This window comes from Tripterygium wilfordii, chromosome 19, assembly GCF_013401445.1.
Source record: "Tripterygium wilfordii isolate XIE 37 chromosome 19, ASM1340144v1, whole genome shotgun sequence".
Lineage (NCBI taxonomy): Eukaryota > Viridiplantae > Streptophyta > Magnoliopsida > Celastrales > Celastraceae > Tripterygium > Tripterygium wilfordii.
Window position 1 is genome coordinate 724,298 of NC_052250.1, and position 18,371 is coordinate 742,668.

Sequence of the window (18,371 nt, forward strand, 5' to 3'; positions counted from 1 at the left end):
TATCAGCAACAAGCACAATTGCCCCTCCCTACCATTTTTAGTAAATGGTCTTTCCTGGGTGACTTGTAGTATTTTTTAGAATCTTGAAAGCTGGCCCACTTGAGTTAATGAGTTTGCTCCACAATTCAAAAAGTAAATTGGTCAAACCTAAAGAACACTCAGCCCTAGGACACTTACTATTTACTAATATTATGGATCGTTAAGATTTTTAAAGGGAAAAATTCTTAACATTGCAGTGGAGAACTTGTAATATATATACAATCTAGGGTTTTCTTTTATTGTCATTTTGTAATATATGGCATCCCCTTAGAAGACAATTTGTCTGACATGGCTCCCATGCTCTTAATTCCTAGAGAGTAGAGAGCAAATGAGTTGGTGTACATTTCCTAACAGAGGTAGCTTCCATAAATATGAAAACAAAGGGGGTCAAAAGTATTGGAGAAGAAGAAAAGTGAAGAAGATCCATGATGAAACCAGAGGAGCTGAAGAACATTACTGATTTTTGTTTTCTAGCAATAGGGCATCTTGATATTAACAATAAATTCTATTGTTAAATTTTTTTTATGGCACTGACCTCATCTACTGATAACAATGAATTAATTTCCTTATTTTATCAGTACAAGACACGGGCTCTTTTCTCCAAATCCCATCAAAAGATTTGTATTCCATTATTGGTAAGATACCTCCATCCCTTCTTCAATTATTATTTATTTTGAGCTGTCATCAATGCAGGTTATAACTAAAAGTATGTCCATTTCACATAACCTAAAGAAAAAAAAAACCCAGTTTAGGATAGCATCTTGCTTCTACATTAATCTCCATTTCCTCCACAGTCCACAGTCTGTTTTAAATCTTGATAGCAACTGCAGCTTCATCGCTATCATGGACCATCAAATTCTTTTCTTTTCAGTTCTTTTGAGCTTTCTTGTTTCCATATTTATGCTACCGAGAATATGGAGTAAATCAGAACACCCTAAGTCAAATATTGCAGAACCACCAGGTCCATGGAAGCTACCCCTTATAGGAAACATGCACCAATTGATCGGCTCTCTGCCCCATCGCCGCCTACGAGATTTAGCCACAAAATACGGACCTATTATGCACCTTCAGGTAGGTGAAGTCTCCACTGTTATCTTTTCTTCTCCAGAAGTTGCTAAAGAAGTAATGAAAACAAATGACATTAAGTTTGCCACAAGACCTTATAGCCTTGCCGCAGATATCATGTTCTATAACTTTAAAGATGTTGCGTTTGCGCCATATGGAGAGTATTGGAGACAGATACGTAAAATCTGCACAGTGGAGGTCTTTAGTGGAAGAAGGGTTCAAGCGGCACGACCAATAAGAGAAGAAGAGACATTAGAGTTCATTAAATCTATTTCTCTTAAGGCAGCATTTGGTGTGATTAGTGAGAGGCATGCAGCATTTGTTCCATTTGTAAGAGAAATAATTGAGGTTATTGGAGGTTTCAATTTAGCTGACATGTTCCCATCCATAAAATTCCTTCATGTAATCAGTGGGGTGAGGACTCGACCTGAGAGCCTGCATCATGAAATTGATCAGATATTTGAAAGCCTAATCAATGAACATAGAGTTAAGAGGTTAACAATCGATTCTAGTGATGCCAAAAGTTTTTTAGACATTCTCTTGAGTCTTCAGGAACAAGAAGACTTCTCCTTTACAACAGACAACGTCAAAGCAGTGGTACTGGTAAGTATCATATGTTATTCACATCTTGTTACGTTTTATCTCTATAAAGGTTTAAAATTTGGATCTAGTTGTGAAAAATCTTATATAGACTTCACTAATAAGCTTCAAAATTAACAATTAGATCCAGCAAATTGCCGTTGTCTTTAGTTAGTCTTGTTAATTACTAAATCAATTTACCTGTTTTTCCCTTCGGAATATGTTAAAGAAATTTACAAGTCAAAAGCAATATTTTTTCAGGACATTTTCTTAGGTGGGGTTGAAACATCGGCTACAATTTCAGAATGGGTAATGGCAGAACTGCTAAAGAATCCGAGAGTGATGACAAAGGCTCAAGCAGAGGTGAGACGGGCCTTTGATGAAAAAGGATATGTAGATGAAGCAGGACTCGAAGAACTAAAGTTCTTAAGAGCAGTAATCAAAGAAACTCTAAGGTTACACCCTCCAGCTCCATTATTAGCTCCAAGAGAATGCAGAGAGACATGTCAGATTAATGGATATGAGATACCCGAAAAGACCCAGATTATCATCAATGCATGGGCTATTGGAAGGGATCCCAACTATTGGACTGAAGCAGAGAGATTCTATCCAGAGAGATTCCTCGATAGCTCAATTGAGTACAAGGGTAATAACTTTGAATTTCTCCCATTTGGTGCTGGAAGGAGGATATGTCCTGGAATGTCATTTGGGTTAGCCAACACTGAGCTTCCGCTTGCGCAGTTACTGTACCATTTTGATTGGAAACTCCCTGATAATGTCAAACAAGAAGATCTAGATATGACTGAACATTTTGGTCTTGCGGTTACAAGAAAAAGTGATCTGGTCTTAATTCCCATTCCTTATAATTCCCCTTTTGTTGAGGAAAGCAAGTGATGTTCACCTATATTACAACATTCTCGTTTGTTATATTGCATTGAGCAAGTAGTCAAGTCTATGTTTATGTTTATGTTTTGTGCTTTGAATAATCTCACGAGATTATGTGTGAGATGTTGTTATTTTACAGTTACATAACTTTGAGTTAGAAGTCAAGGGTTTTCTCCAGCTTGCTTGGATGAGATGTCTTTTTGAAAGATTGCTTGAATCAATAAAAGCCATGTATCTAATTCTAATGGATATGTTGTTTCTCTAATTCTTATAGTTTCTGCTTTCCTTGTGCAAGAAACTTGCGTCTTTGAGTATGGTTCTTCCGCTTTTATTGAGCCACGCACAGGAGATCTTGCAGCTTGAAATAGAAGTGAAGAACCATATAAAAGACAATCTCTTGCGCCATCAGTCTTGGATTCTTTTGTAACTCTGACATCGCCCATTCTATAGCTGTAGATGATGTTTCACTCGAGCAAGGAAAATGTCTTAAATGATGGATTGAGTGGCAGCACTAAGCCCACACACAAGATATTGTCCTATTTGGACTTCCCTCGGCCTCAAAGTTTTGTTCCACTGCAGATCCGTGAGGACTGGTCTTACTAGGTTAAGAAGTTTGGCCTATTTTATTTTCCACTTCACCTCCTCCCCAGGCTATGTAGGATATAGAGCACTGAGCCCAGAGAGAGATGGGCGGTATCACCAAACTTGACATTGCAAAGGCCAGCCCAAAACGTTTAATATCTTTCTTGGTCCAAGGAGAGATGGGCTGTTATAGAAATAGAGTTTATGCAACTATAGGACTCTGTACCAAACTTGAGTAGGCATGGTTGAATAATTCCGTTTTAGAGATATCTTGATCCAAACTTTAGGATGTATGGTTGAATACTACCCTTTTAGAGATATGTTGATTGTTCTATGTATTTATTACACAGCTGATATGTAGTTACAGACAAAAAAATATGCAACTATTACTAATTCCTACTACTAACTCAACGGCCTCTTTTTAAAGTGAAAATGGCAAATAGTCCATCTGTTTGGTAGTATATGAGAGCCCAACAGATTTATTCCATTGGTTTAATCAATGGAATAGTTTTATTTTCACTCTTTTATCCCATAATTCATTTTCTAAAGTTTATTGTTTTAATATAAATTCTATTGTTTTTTAAAGTATAGTTTAGAATTCATTGTTTTAGTTATGAAATTCGTTTGTGTTTGAAATTTCATTGAAAAAAAACAATGAAATTAAGAAATTCCATTAAAAAAAATAGAATTAAGATTTACCCGATAAAACTCATCGACAAATGGATCTTATTTGAAAGAGTTTATGTGCTGATTTTGAATATATAATTTTTTTTTAATTTAACATGTATTTTGAGAGTTAAAATGTTTTAAAATTTCGTTTAACAGATTTGGGTTCCCATGGGGTACCATTAAATGGGTTCCCTAGCACTACTATTTTTTAAGTGATGCTTGTGGGAAGACGCTACAGACACTGGCAGCGACAAAATATTTTGATTTAAGCTCTAACAACCTCAAAGCCATACCTGTGTCCTTTAATTATGATTAAGAAATTGTGTTAGTTAGATATACGAGTTTCAAAGATGTTGTTGATTCTCCTTAACAGGAATATTAAACGACAATAGAGAAATTGAAACTGAAGAATAAAATCAATCTCAACAAAAGAATAAACTTGGAGAAAAACCCACCTAGAGAAATTTCATTATACACACTTAATCTTTTCTCAAACCGAAAACCCAATTATATCCAATAGATTTCCCACAAAGTTCTCACTACATTGCTCTCTCTTATCCATCTCTCTAACCCCTTTTAGAGAAACAAAACAATTGGAACTAAGTTACAACCCTAGTAAATATTTCTATTTTTACTGACGACAGCTCTCCGGACGACTACTCAAGCTTCCTGGACAGAAACACCTCTGTCCATCAACGTTTGTTTATGTTGTCTGGACGGCATGGATTTGGGGGCTCTCAAATTCCTTAAGAATTTGAGAGTCTCAAATTATCAAATCCTGACCATTAAATGAATCTAAAAGATAGACATACAAACACGTGTCTACTACAACTTTATGTTTGTTATTCAATTTTAGAACTTCCAACTCATATTTCCACTCTCAATAACTATCTTCCATTGCCGATGACTACCATAGTTAAGATCAGTCGACATCTATTTAAGAAATTTGGTGATCGCTCAGAAGGAAAGAGTGGCCCAATTTCATCCAGTTGTTTTCTTTCGAGCCTGGCGGCTCAATCTTTCATTCCCACGGCCTATGCCCCTTCTAGTAGAACTATTACAGCCATCGAAGATGAGTCTCCTAGTCCACATCCCGCTGCGCCTGTTAAAACAGATGTCAGGGATGTTAGAGCAGATATTCAGAATGTCAAGGAGAATAATCGGGACACACAAAGTTGACTGAAGATATGTTTGTCATGACGTTGAGCCGTCATTTTAGACTAGGAAATGTCCACATTAAGCCGTCATTTTAGACTAGAAAATATCCACATGTGTAGGCCATCATGGCCGTCATTTTAGACTATAAAATGTCCACATGTGTGGGTCATCATGACCGTCATTTTAGACTAAAAAATGTCTACATGTGTGGGTCATCATGGCCATCATTACCTTACTTGTATATGTACCAGCACATAGACGAAGAGAAAAATAACATCAAAAATCGTGTGTTTGTCCCTGTTTTTTACATGGTATCGGAGCAGGTTCAAGAACACACCACATAAACAAAACCAGCAACAAGCCATCTTCTTCCATCACTACCAACAGCACCAATGGCCAAGAACAACGACGACACTCCAGAAGAATCTGAGATGACCAAAGTTCAATCACACAAGTATGACGACCCAAGTAATCCTCTCTATCTTCATCACTCGGATCAACCTGGTCTTGTCCTAGTGAATCAAACACTAAATCAAGACAACTACTCTCTTTGGAGTCATGCGATGCTCATCGCTCTCATTGCAAAGAACAAGGATGGTTTCATTGATGGGACTGTGACTAAACCACCTGCAGAGTCCGTAGTGGAGATGAAACAATGGATTCGATGCAACCTTCTTGTCAAAGGATGGATCCTCAACACAATATCACCTGACATTGGACAAAGCGTCATGTATAATGAAGACGCGCACGATCTTTGGAATGAGTTGAAGGATCGACTTGGCCTTTCCAACAGTGTATACTTATTTCAAATTGAACAACAAATTCATGATTGCCTACAAGGTAACATGACCATTGGTGAGTACTATACTAAATTGAAAAGTTTATGGGATAAGCGAGATGCTCTATGTCCTATGCCATCTTGCAGTGGAGATATCTCCAAGACGCTGCTGCAGTACCAACAAACACAACGTTCCATCAAGTTCCTCATGGGACTCAATGAGGTCTACGCAGCCGCACGTGGACAGATTTTACTCATGGAACCTTTACCTCCAGTCAACAAAGTGTTTTCCCTCATTAACCAGGATGAAAAACAGCGAGTCGTGTCATCCCAAGTCTTGGGAAAGACACCGGAAGCAGCAGCCTTTGCTGCCAGGAATAGTTTCAATTCGGCTGAAAAGAGATTCTTGAAGCAAAATAACAATGTACGTTGCCACCGCTGCAATCTCATGGGGCACACTGCTGAAGACTGTCGTGCACACCTCAAGTGTGAATACTGTGGTCACAAAGGACACACTGTTGATATTTGTCGAAAATTGAAGCGAGCCAATAATCACGGTGATAGGAACAACCAATCCAATGTCAATTCCAATTTCCGCTCAAAGGCACATCATGTTGATTCCCAATCAGAAAGAACTGATACACCATCCACTCCTTACAATCTCACGGCAGAACAATATCATGATCTCATTGCCCTCATAAATCAAAACAAAATTGGAAACATGGCAAGTCAAGTGAGTGCAGCCACCACCATGAGCAACATGTCAGGTAACAAAGTTTGTGCAAACAATTTCATTCCAGATACCCAATGGATTTTTGACACAGGGGCCACCGATCACATGGTATGTTCACCGACCTTTCTGACCACCAAGACACCAGTCCTTAACCAACATGTACATCTACCCAACCATGCACTTGCTCTTGTAACACACATCGGGACCATCCGCCTTTCAGATACATTTGTTCTCTATAATGTACTCTGTGTTCCTTCATTCAAACTGAATTTAATTTCCGTAGCCAAACTTGCTAAGACCTCCTTATGTTGTGCAACGTTTTCTGATACATCTTGTTTTGTTCAGGACCAACGATCGGGGAAGATGATTGGGATGGGAACTGAGCGCAATGGGCTTTACTATTTGGATGTTTCGAAGATATCTGGGTGTCACTCTGTCTCCACAGCAGCCTCAACTTCCTCCAATCTCTGGCATCAACGTTTAGGTCATTTGTCCAATAAAAGCCTACATGCTCTTTCCTTTTCTACCAAGAATATTGATTTTTGCTCTATTGATGATTGTGTTATTTGTCCCCTTGCCAAACAAACTCGTAAACCTTTTCATTTAAGTTCTATTACTACAAAAACACCATTCGAGTTAATCCATGTTGATATTTAGGGGGGCTATCACATTCCAACACTCAATGGAGACAAATATTTCCTTACCATTGTTGACGATTTTTCTCGCTGCACATGGGTTTACCTTTTGCATGCCAAATCAGATGCACGGAAATTCCTTGTTTCATTCATCAATTTTGTTGAAACACAATTCTCATCTTGCATCAAAATTATCCGTAGTGACAATGGCCCAGAATTTTCAATGCAAGATTTTTTTTCTAACAAGGGAATTTTACATCAAACCAGTTGCGTTTCCACTCCACAACAAAATGGAGTCGCCGAGCGCAAGCATCGCCACCTTCTAAATGTTGCCCGTGCACTCTTGTTTCAAGCCCAACTTCCCAAAACATTTTGGGGGGATTCCATTCTTACAGCTGCTTACCTTATCAATCGGACACCCACTACTGTCCTTCAAGGTAAAACGCCATATGAAATTCTCTTCAAGAAACCACCCTCCTATATGCATCTGCGCGTATTCGGTTGCCTATGCTTTGCCTCCACACATCACCATCGCCCTACTAAATTTGATGTCCGTTCCATCCGTTGCATATTTCTTGGATATCCATATGGGACAAAGGGGTACCGAGTCTATAACTTAGAAACTGGAAAGTTTTTTATCTCTCGGGATGTCATATTCTATGAACAAATATTCCCTCATTCCACTTCCGCTGCCATTCCTCCCACTACTTCACCTTTATTTCCTTCTTCATCCGATACTTACCAAGAACCCCATCCTTCTCATGCAGACATTCAGCCACCGACACTTCCTATTCATGAGCAACAACTACATTCCTCTCCTACACCTGAACCTATTCCACCCAACACCACCACATCAGAATCTACTTCCCTACAGTCTCTGCCTTCCACTCGATCACAACGCCCAACTTGTATACCCAGTTATCTCCAAGACTACCATGTAGAAGCTTCATTGCCCGCTCGATCTCCACCAACATCAACCTCTTCATTGGCTAAACATGTAGGTATTTATCACTCCCTTTCTCATGTTGTTTCCTATAATCAGTTGTCTCCCTTGTACAGAGTTTTTGCTACTTCCATCTCTGCCATCAAAACACCAAACACCTTCTCCCAAGCAGTTCAGGATCCTCAATGGCGTCAAGCTATGGATCAAGAACTTCGAGCCCTTCAAGACAACAACACATGGTCTCTACAATCCCTTCCCCCACACAAGAAAGCCATTGGATGCAAATGGGTCTACAAGATCAAACTTAATCCTGATGGTACTGTTGAACGCTACAAAGCCCGATTGGTTGCCAAAGGGTACAATCAAGTTGTCGGTTTTGACTACCGTGAGACCTTTGCCCCAGTTGCCAAACTTGTTACAGTCCGCATTCTCCTCGCTGTGGCAGCCACCCAACACTGGCATCTTCGCCAACTTGATATCAACAACGCCTTTCTTCATGGTGATCTCGAGGAAGAAGTTTACATGTCTTTACCTCCGGGATTCGGACGAAAGGGGGAGACTCGAGTATGTAAATTACACAAATCTTTATACGGATTGAAGCAGGCCTCTCGTCAATGGTTTATTAAGTTGACTACTGCACTCAAATTGACTGGTTTCTCTCAATCTAAATCAGATCACTCATTATTCATCCGAACCCGAGGTAGAAGCTTTACTGCTTTGCTTGTTTACGTTGATGACATAATCCTCACAAGAAGCAGCTTACAAGACATCGAAGAGACCACAACCGATCTCATGAGACAGTTCAAACTCAAGAATCTCGGTGCATTGAAGTATTTTCTAGGAATAGAAATTGCTCGCTCCAACAAAGGGATTGCAATTTCACAGCGTAAATATGCCCTTGAGTTACTGGAAGATGCAGGTTACCTTGGTGCCAAGTCAGTTAATACTCCCATGGAACAGAATTTGTCACTTAGCAATAATGAAGGAGAGTACATCAGTGATCCCACTTCCTACCGAAGACTAATTGGAAGATTAATATACTTGACGATTACTCGACCGGATCTGGTATATGCTGTTCATATACTTAGTCAGTACATGGACAAACCACGTACTCCTCATCTGGAAGCAGCTCACCGAGTGTTACGTTACATCAAGCAGGCACCAGGACAAGGAATTCTATTTTCGGCAACCAGTATCATGCAGATTAATGCTTATTGTGATTCAGATTGGGCAAGGTGTCGTGACACAAGGCGCTCAACTACGGGATATTGTGTCTTCCTTGGACATTCACTAATCTCTTGGAAAACCAAGAAACAACACACGGTTTCACGATCAAGCGCAGAAGCGGAATATCGCTCGATGGCATCAGCATGCTGTGAGATAACTTGGGTACGATACATTTTACATGACCTTGGTATTAAACATTCACAACCAGCTAGGCTGCATTGTGATAACCAGGCAGCCCTACACATTGCATCAAACCCTGTGTTCCACGAGCGAACCAAACACATAGAAATTGACTGCCACCTTGTGAGAGAGAAGATTCAAGCTGGATTGATCAAAACTTTCCATGTTCCAACTTTGAAACAGCCGACAGATATTTTTACCAAATCAGTAGGGATTTCACAATTCTTGGCCTTGATTAACAAGTTGGGAATCATCAACATATATTCCCACTTGAGGGGGAGTGTTAAAACAGATGTCAGGGATGTTAGAGCAGATATTCAGGATGTCAAGGAGAATAATCGGGACACACAAAGTTGACTGAAGATATGTTTGTCATGACGTTGAGCCGTCATTTTAGACTAGGAAATGTCCACATTAAGCCGTCATTTTAGACTAGAAAATATCCACATGTGTAGGCCATCATGGCCGTCATTTTAGACTAGAAAATGTCCACATGTGTGGGTCATCATGACCGTCATTTTAGACTAGAAAATGTCTACATGTGTGGGTCATCATGGCCATCATTACCTTACTTGTATATGTACCAGCACATAGACGAAGAGAAAAATAACATCAAAAATCGTGTGTTTGTCCCTGTTTTTTACAGCGCCTCCTACTGCACCCAATGGTCATCAATCCATTCTCAAGTACTACAATCGCCGGGCAACAATCAAAATTGTTCCTTTATCCGATTTACCATCTTCTTCCCTACTGTTTCAATTTCAAATCCAGAAGGGTGAAATTAGATAAAGTGGACTTGTGAGGCTTGGAAGGATGAGAGAGATGAAAGTTACTTTTGAAAAGAAAATAAATATATTAATAAAAAAATTTGATGAGTTGTATAATTCTTAAATGCTTTATGCTTAGATGTGTGGTGTGGTTGAGATTTGTTGGATAACAACTGGAGCACCTTTTGAAAATTAAGTGATTTATAGCCCTAAGATGATAAAACGTGACAATATATCTGCCGCACGACATGAATTGCGGACTCTCAAATTCTTAAGGAATTTGAGAGCCCCAAATCTGGACGGGCACAACCACATAAGTGATCCATGTCGATCCACATGTCCAGACAGATGCTCCCCTGCCCGAATTCCTACTTTCCGATTTTTGGTCAAACACCAACAGATGTTAATGTGTTTCTTTATTCTCTAGTATGGCTAAGAGACAATGATCTTATCATCAATCAAAAAAGTTAAAAGCTGTCTTTTATTGACCTATATTATGCGAGGTAGTACACAAGAATCTTCCTCTACCGACTCAATGATTGCACAGTTTGCATAAATTTGGATCCACCGCAACTTCCCTAGCCAACCTCAACTTCTATTCTTTTTCATCATGGATCTCCAAATCACTTCTTTTACCATCTTCTCTGCTTTTCTAGTTTTCATATTTATGCTGCTGAAAATATGGTCTATATCAGCAACGAGCACAATTGCCCCTCCCGGTCCGTGGAAGCTACCATTTGTGGGGAATGTGCATCAAATGATTTCTTCTCTTCCCCATCAAAGATTAAGAGACTTGGCTGTGAAATATGGACGCTCCCTAATCCACCTTCAACTTGGCGAAGTCTCTCACTTTGTTGTTTCTTCTGCAGATGTTGCGAAACAAGTGATGAAAACCCACGACACCATTTTCGCTCGAAGGCCTTACCTCCTCGCTGCAAACATTTTATCATATAATTCTACCAGCATTGCATTTGCACCGTATGGAGAGTATTGGAGACAAATGCGAAAGATTTGTACATTGGAGCTATTGAGTGCACGTCGAGTCCAAGCTGCGGTTTCAATCAGGGAACAAGAGGTAGCGAAACTTATCGAATCGATTTCTTCAACTAAAGGATCAAAGATCAATCTCAGTGAGAAACTAAGTTCATTGACAATTGACATTGTTGCAAAGGCAGCATTCGGTGGGATACACGAGGAGCATGGCAGACTTATACCACTTCTTAGAGAAATGATAGAGTTAGGGGCCGGCTACAGTTTGACAGATCTTTTCCCTTCAATCAAAATTTTTCACATGATTAGTGGGATGGAAGCTAGACTTGAGAAGCTGCATTCACGAATAGACAAGATACTCGAAAACATTATAAGCGAACACAAAGTGAAAAGGGTAAATTCAGACACAGAGGTAGCAAATGATTTGCTGGATGTTCTGTTGAATGTTCAAGACAGTGGAGGCTTTGAGTTCCAATTAACGACCGACAACATCAAAGCAGTTATCCTGGTTAGTATGCATAGATGTCCCTCGAAGTTCGGTTTGTCGCTCGATTTAATAATGTAACTTGATGTTTGTTTCAGGACATTTTGCTTGCTGGTAGTGACACAACATCTACAACTCTAGAATGGGCAATGTCAGAACTGTTGAAAAATTCCAACGTAATGGAAGTGGCGCAAGCAGAGGTGCGTCTAGTCTTCGACACCAAAGGTTATGTCGACGAAGCAGGTCTTGCTCAGCTAAAATTCTTGAAGTTGGTTATTAAAGAGACACTAAGGTTACACCCTCCTCTTCCATTGCTTCTTCCAAGAGAATCTAGCGAGATATGTCAGATTGCTGGATACGAGATACCTCTCAAATCGAAAGTCATTATCAATGCATGGGTGATCGGGAGAGACCCGAAATATTGGCCAGAAGCAGAGAGGTTCAATCCAGAGAGATTCCTCAATGGTTCAATTGATTACAAGGGTGTTAACTTTGAATACATTCCATTCGGTGCTGGAAGGAGGATATGTCCCGGCATGTCCTTTGGAACAGCTAATGTCGAGCTTACGCTCGCAAAATTGCTTTACCATTTCGATTGGAAACTCCCTGATTGTACCAAAAATGAAGATCTAGACATGTCTGAAACTTCTGCTGCTGTAGTTCGGAGAAAAAACGATCTCCTCTTAGTTCCGATTCCTTACCATCCCAGGACCGTAACATGAGGAGAATCCAACTAAAAGACAATTCAGATTCCTTATCAAGGGCGTGCTGTTACTGTATTATGTTGAGTTAAATAAGATAATGGTTGTTTATATGCAAACCTGTAATGTGTTGACATTGGTCACACTTCTCTTTATGCATAATGCTGATGAAAATTGTGGATTAAACAATTGGTATTATTCCTTTTAGACTTTGTATTCTAGCTCAAGTCATCTTCTTGGCGATTTATTCATTCGATAGAGATGTCGGTCCAACTTGATTATTCTAAACCCTAATCCAAGCTTAAACTTTTAAGGACAGTGACTCTTATAAAAAAAATGATGAATCTTGATTTATGTAATTAATTAAGGTACTGATAGAGTCGTATAAACCGGCCTGTAAAGTTTTCCTGGTGTGGGGTTTGAAATTATTTTCCAAACTTTGTACTCTAGATCAAGGCCTCTTCTTGGCAATTTATTCGATAGAGATGTCTGTTCAACTTGATTATTCTAAAGATGCCCTTGTACTACAAAACAAAAGTGTGAAGTCAGAATAAGCATCTTTTTTGGAAAAACCAGAATAAGCATCTTAAGACACCTATTCTATTGAAATATGACAGTATGAGTGGTCAGGGAGAATTTGTTGAATGTGGCATATACTTGGTTGGATTCTCCATGTTAATGCAGGTTTTTGTGCAGGGATGTATCCTAAGGTATCCTACACCACTGAGCTGTTTATTGTAACATGAAGTAGGCTACTCCAGTCATGGTTCAGAATTAGATACAAACAAGTCCTATGTATTTTTAATTCAGCTATGACATGGATTAAGTTGTGTATTTATTTCATAACTGAGATTTTGTATTAGGACACTAGTTTAGAGTTCTCTTTAAATAGAAACTCTTTGTCTAGGGTTTAATACTAAAGAAGGAAATACTTGTTAATTAGGTTTTCTTGTTTCATGCAAATGGAAGCTCATAGCAATTAGGTTTTTAGATTGAGTCAAAATAGGAAAACTCGATTCTGAGAATATTTTGCAGTCTACAACGCCTAAGTTTTCTGCTCCACATATTGAAGCTAGAACACAAATAGAGAATCGATCTCCTTTGGTGCTTCGAAGCTATTGTTGTTATGTTTTATTGGTAGAGAAGAGTGTTGGTGTGACACAGCTCTTGGTGGAGTGGATTGCTTGTTGGTGGGCGATCAAAGAAAGTCTTCTCAGTTGAAGTGTTTGGTAGGTGCTAAAGCACGTGCAGCTAATGGACTTGTTGTTGTTAGAGAAACATACACTGGATAGTTGATGTACTAGGGTGTCTTCGGTTTAGAACCTTTATAATATTTATCCTCATAGTGGATTGTTTCCAAAGTTGTTTGATAGGCTCGAGGTTTTTTCCCTAGTGGGTTTTCCTTGATATTTTCGTGTGCTGTTTATTGTTTCGTATTCTGCACATTTCCATACTATGTGACTAACGGTTCTTGGATTAGAACATAGTCTCAACACCAATTCTAAAGCTACACAACCTGCATAAACTTGAATCATTTGAACATTAACAGCAAACATCATGGAACTCCAAATTGCAATTTTTTATACTCTTCTTGACCTCTCTCGTTTTCATATATACGCTCGTAAAATACGAAACAAATCATTGGAGGCATCATTTTAGTGAGAGTACTGAGGGGCATGGAGCGTTTGTTCCACTTTTAGGAGAACTAATGGAGGTTATGGTAAATTTCAGTTTAGTTGATATGTTCCCATCCTTAAAATTATTCCATAATATATTAATATCATTGGCACGAGGACTCGACTTAAGAGCCTGGATCATGAAATTGATCAGATACTTGAAAGCCTACTCAATGAAGATGGACTTAACAGGTTAAGAATCTTCGAGTAATGCCGATAATTTTTTAGACATTCTCTTAAATCTTTAGCGACACGGAGACTTCTCCTTTACAACGGACAACATCAAAGCAATTGTGCTGGTGAGTATCATATCTTATTCACATCTTGTTATGTTTTCTCTCTTTAAAACTCTATAATTTGGCTATAGCTCCATGAAAAATCAGATATAGATTTTACTAATAAGCTTGAAAATTAACAATTAGATATAGCAAATTGCGGTTGTTTTTAGCGAGTCTTGTTAATTAGTACTATCAATTTACCTTATTCTTTTCCTTGCATTATGTAAAAGAAATTTACATGTCAAATGCAATCTTTTTTCGGGACATTTTCATTGGCGGGACTGAAACATCGGCTACAACTTTAGATTGGGCAATGTCAGAACTACTAAAGAATCAGAGAGTGATGGCAAAGGCTCAAGGAGAGGTGAGGTGGGTCTTTGGTAAAAAAGGATATGTAGATGAAGCAGGACTTGAAGAACTAAAATTCTTGACAGCAGTTATCAAAGAAACACTAAGGTTACACCATCCAGGTCCATTGTTAGGTGCAAGAGAATGCAAAAAAAGATGTCAAATTAATGGATATGAGATACCTGAAAAGACCCAGATTATCATCATTGCATGGGCTATTGGAAGAGATCCCAACTATTGGATTGAAGCAGAGAGATCCTATCCAGAGAGATTTCTCGATAGCTCAATTGACTACAAGGGGAATAACTTTGAATTTCTCCCACTTGGTGCTGGAAGAATGATGCAGATGGAAATATTTCTGATAAATATTTTATTTTGGTATTTTAGGAAATCAATTGTTTGTAAATCAATTAGTATTATTTTTCTAGGAGTCTAGTATCTTTTTAAGTATTTGTTTCCTATTAGAAGCGTCTAGGGTTTCGTTTAGTTTACCATTTGAGGTTGTAACCCTCATCGAGGAATGGATAGTTTTTGATTGAATAAAATTAACAGATGGCTAGTCTTTTCCAATTCTTTGGTATTCGTTAGAATAAACAAAGTTTTGAAGCCTTAAATCTGGTATTCGTGTGTCGAATCAACAGATTTAAGTAGACTTGTTCCTGGGATTCGTGTGTCGAATCAACAGGTCCAAGTAGGTGTTCTTTCCACAACGCCGCGCTGCATCAGTTGGTATCGGAGCTTTGCACGTTCCTAGTCATGCCGCCAAGGAGAAAAGTTGCCGCAAATCAAGCAACTTTGGAGAAGGTGTATGCAAGGGATGATGCATATTTAGTTCCAACGATTAGAACAGTTGGAAGGTCGATTTATGAGAAAGTTGGAGTTATTTGTACAACGATTAGAGGTCGCGTTGCATCTACACCAACAAACTCATCACCGAATCTGCAGAAGGCAGACGAGGCAGAATCTGACGAAGTCTTCGCTAACCCTTTTTGGGGACGATGGTGCAAGAGAAAGGAGACAAATCAAAAATCCTGATCCAAGACGGTGGGATATAGGATTACTAGTCTATGAAAATTATTTGGAGATCGAGGAAGGATTAGATGCACCATCAACGCCAATCTTTAATGAAGATGAACAAGAAGTGATAGCTTTATCCCAGCCCTTTTTGGAGTTCGCGGATGAACAAGGTGAGCCAATTTTTTATGTTTATCCAGATGAATCAGATTTTTTGGTACATGAAAATATTAAAGAAGAATTAATGGAGGATAAATCGGACATCATTCAAGTATTAAATCCCTATAATCTTTTGGTGCTTGTTGAATTCGTTGATTTTGTTATTCCAGAAATACTTGAAAAAACACATGGAGAGAACTTTTTGTTGATGTTGTTTCCAAACTTATTCAAGAGTTCAAAGTGGTTTCGTATCTTGGGTACAAGGATGGTGATCAAGAAATCAAACGATTTTCTATTACAAGTCTTCAAAACTCGAGGTCGAGTTTTCTCCAACAAAGGGAGGATGATGCAGATGGAAATATTTCTGATAAATATTTTATTTTGCTATTTTAGGAAATCAATTGTTTGTAAATCAATTAGTATTATTTTCTAGGAGTCTAGTATCTTTTTAGGTATTTGTTTCCTATTAGAAGTGTCTAGGGTTTCGTTTAGTTTACTATTTAATGTTGTAACCCTCATTGAGAAATTTCAGTTTTCAGAGTTTTTGATTGAATAAAATTAAGAGACGACTAGTCTTTTCCAATTCTTTGGTATTCGCTAGAATAAACAAAGTTTTGAAGACTTAAATATGGCATTTGTGTGTCGAATCAACAAATTTAAGTAGACTTGTTCCTGGTATTCGTGTGTCGAATCAACAGGTCCAAGTAGGTATTCCTTCCACCACGCCTCGCTGCATCAAACAAGGATGTGTCCTGGAATGTCATTTGGGATAGCTAACATTGAGCTCCCGCTTGCACAGTACTGTACCATTTTGATTGGAAACTCCCTGATAATATCAAACAAGAAGATCTAAACATGACTGAAAGGTTTGCTATAGCAGTTGGAAGAAAAACTGATTTAATCTTAATCCCCATTCCTTTTAATTCCTCTTTCGTTGATCAGGAAAACAAGTGATGTTCACCTATACTACAATATTCTCGTTTGTTACATTATTACCTTGAGTAATTGGTCGTCAAGTCTATGTTTATATTGGATTGTTGTGCTTTGAATAATCTCACGAGATTATGTATGCGATGCTGTTTGGATTGTTACATAACCTTGATTTAGAAGTCATGTATTTTCTTCAGCTTGTTTGCGTGAGATGTCTTTTTGAAAGATGGCCTGAATAAAATAAAAAAAGATACCACTTCTTAAAGAAATGAAAGAGTTGGGGGCCGGTTACTGTTTACATATCATTACGTACTTAATTACTATTAATTAGCTGACATTTCTTAATTGTGGCGTGTGATTTGTTGTTTTAATTCAACAACTACTTTAAGAAATTGTTGATTTTTTACATATCATGATCCCAAATCCAGAGTGGTACATTGAAAGACTTTCGCCTCATCTCTTCTTCTACAATTAAAGTCAAATGTCTTTACAAGATAAGTGGCTAACAGGTTGAAAGAGTTTCTCCCTGGTCTTGTAGGCCCCCAGCAAATTTCATAAAGATACGATGGATCGGGGATAGTATTCTTAACATGGGTCCCCACCACATAAGGAATTCAATATTATAGTTGTCAGAAAATAGTCGAGGGAGGGACTTGTCCATATAAACCACACGATAGACCTTAGTATAACTGATGTGGGATTTGATTCTTAACAACAAACCCTATCGCCGTCAATTAACTTGACTGTTAAAGCTTCCTCGACTAGCGCCACACCGGTGTGTCAAGCTTCACGGTCTAATTTCAATATGATCTTTGCAGGGTTGTCGAATGTCACCATTAGATTATGAGTTGATTCTTCAACAAATATTGTCATATCAGTATCAAACTTCAAACTATTAATTTAATTCCTACCTTTTCACCGAAACAAATATAATAGGGTCTTTTTTTATTTTTATGAAAACCAAGATATATTTGACGCAGTGCTCAAGCTAGTAACATTTGAATTCGTTCACGATGAAATCAAGGAATTTGGAATCCACCAATAAGAATTGAGAGAATCTCAAGGATTTTATTAGTAATATGCATAATAATGACTTACAAACATTTATGTGACTATTTATAGTCTGAAAAATAACAATCAAACCCTAATTGTACTTCTAATTAAATTAGAATTGTAAACACAATTAATTAAAACGTGTAGGAATTTAATTAACTCCGTTGGACTACAAACAACGCTTTTTTTGACATCCCTCTGAACCTCAAATGGGCTAGCCCGAGTTGACTTTCAGGTCTTCAAAATAGTCCAAGGAAACATATTATAATAAGGAAACACACTAGCAGATCAAAAGTTACGAACTTTCAAAGTTGGAAAAGTGAAACTTTAATTCAAAAACGGCAACTTCAATTCCTATTCCAATTCCAATTTAGCATCTTCCGAACACGTTCCAACTTCTTAAGGAATTCTTTCGCAGCCCGTTCTACATCAATATTAAAGAAAGCAAAGATAGTAGTTAATGGATGAACTTCAAGGAGTTACTTTTCTCGTAGAGAA

At 38.3% G+C, this 18,371-nt stretch overlaps 2 protein-coding genes across 2 annotated transcripts; both read left to right on the top strand.

Annotated features, from left to right (window-relative positions):
• Positions 1-781: 781 nt before the first annotated feature.
• Positions 782-2,642, top strand: LOC119986023 (cytochrome P450 71D9-like). The gene is made up of 2 exons (XM_038830552.1): positions 782-1,707; positions 1,945-2,642. Exons 1-2 carry the CDS (start codon positions 883-885, stop codon positions 2,575-2,577), a joined length of 1,458 nt encoding a protein of 485 aa, XP_038686480.1. The 5' UTR covers positions 782-882; the 3' UTR covers positions 2,578-2,642.
• Positions 2,643-10,807: 8,165 nt separating this feature from the next.
• LOC119985988 (premnaspirodiene oxygenase-like) lies at positions 10,808-12,622 on the top strand. Its single transcript, XM_038830496.1, has 2 exons — positions 10,808-11,738; positions 11,813-12,622. Exons 1-2 carry the CDS (start codon positions 10,851-10,853, stop codon positions 12,434-12,436), a joined length of 1,512 nt encoding a protein of 503 aa, XP_038686424.1. The 5' UTR covers positions 10,808-10,850; the 3' UTR covers positions 12,437-12,622.
• Positions 12,623-18,371: the final 5,749 nt, after the last annotated feature.

Bases quoted from the DNA above. Each gene is read 5' to 3' on its own strand.
- LOC119986023 (XM_038830552.1), top strand. From the start codon at position 883: ATGGACCATCAAATTCTTTTCTTTTCAGTTCTTTTGAGCTTTCTTGTT. The intron at 1,708-1,944 runs GTAAGTATCATA...ATATTTTTTCAG, and splicing joins ACGTCAAAGCAGTGGTACTG to GACATTTTCTTAGGTGGGGT.
- LOC119985988 (XM_038830496.1), top strand. From the start codon at position 10,851: ATGGATCTCCAAATCACTTCTTTTACCATCTTCTCTGCTTTTCTAGTT. The intron at 11,739-11,812 runs GTTAGTATGCAT...TGTTTGTTTCAG, and splicing joins ACATCAAAGCAGTTATCCTG to GACATTTTGCTTGCTGGTAG.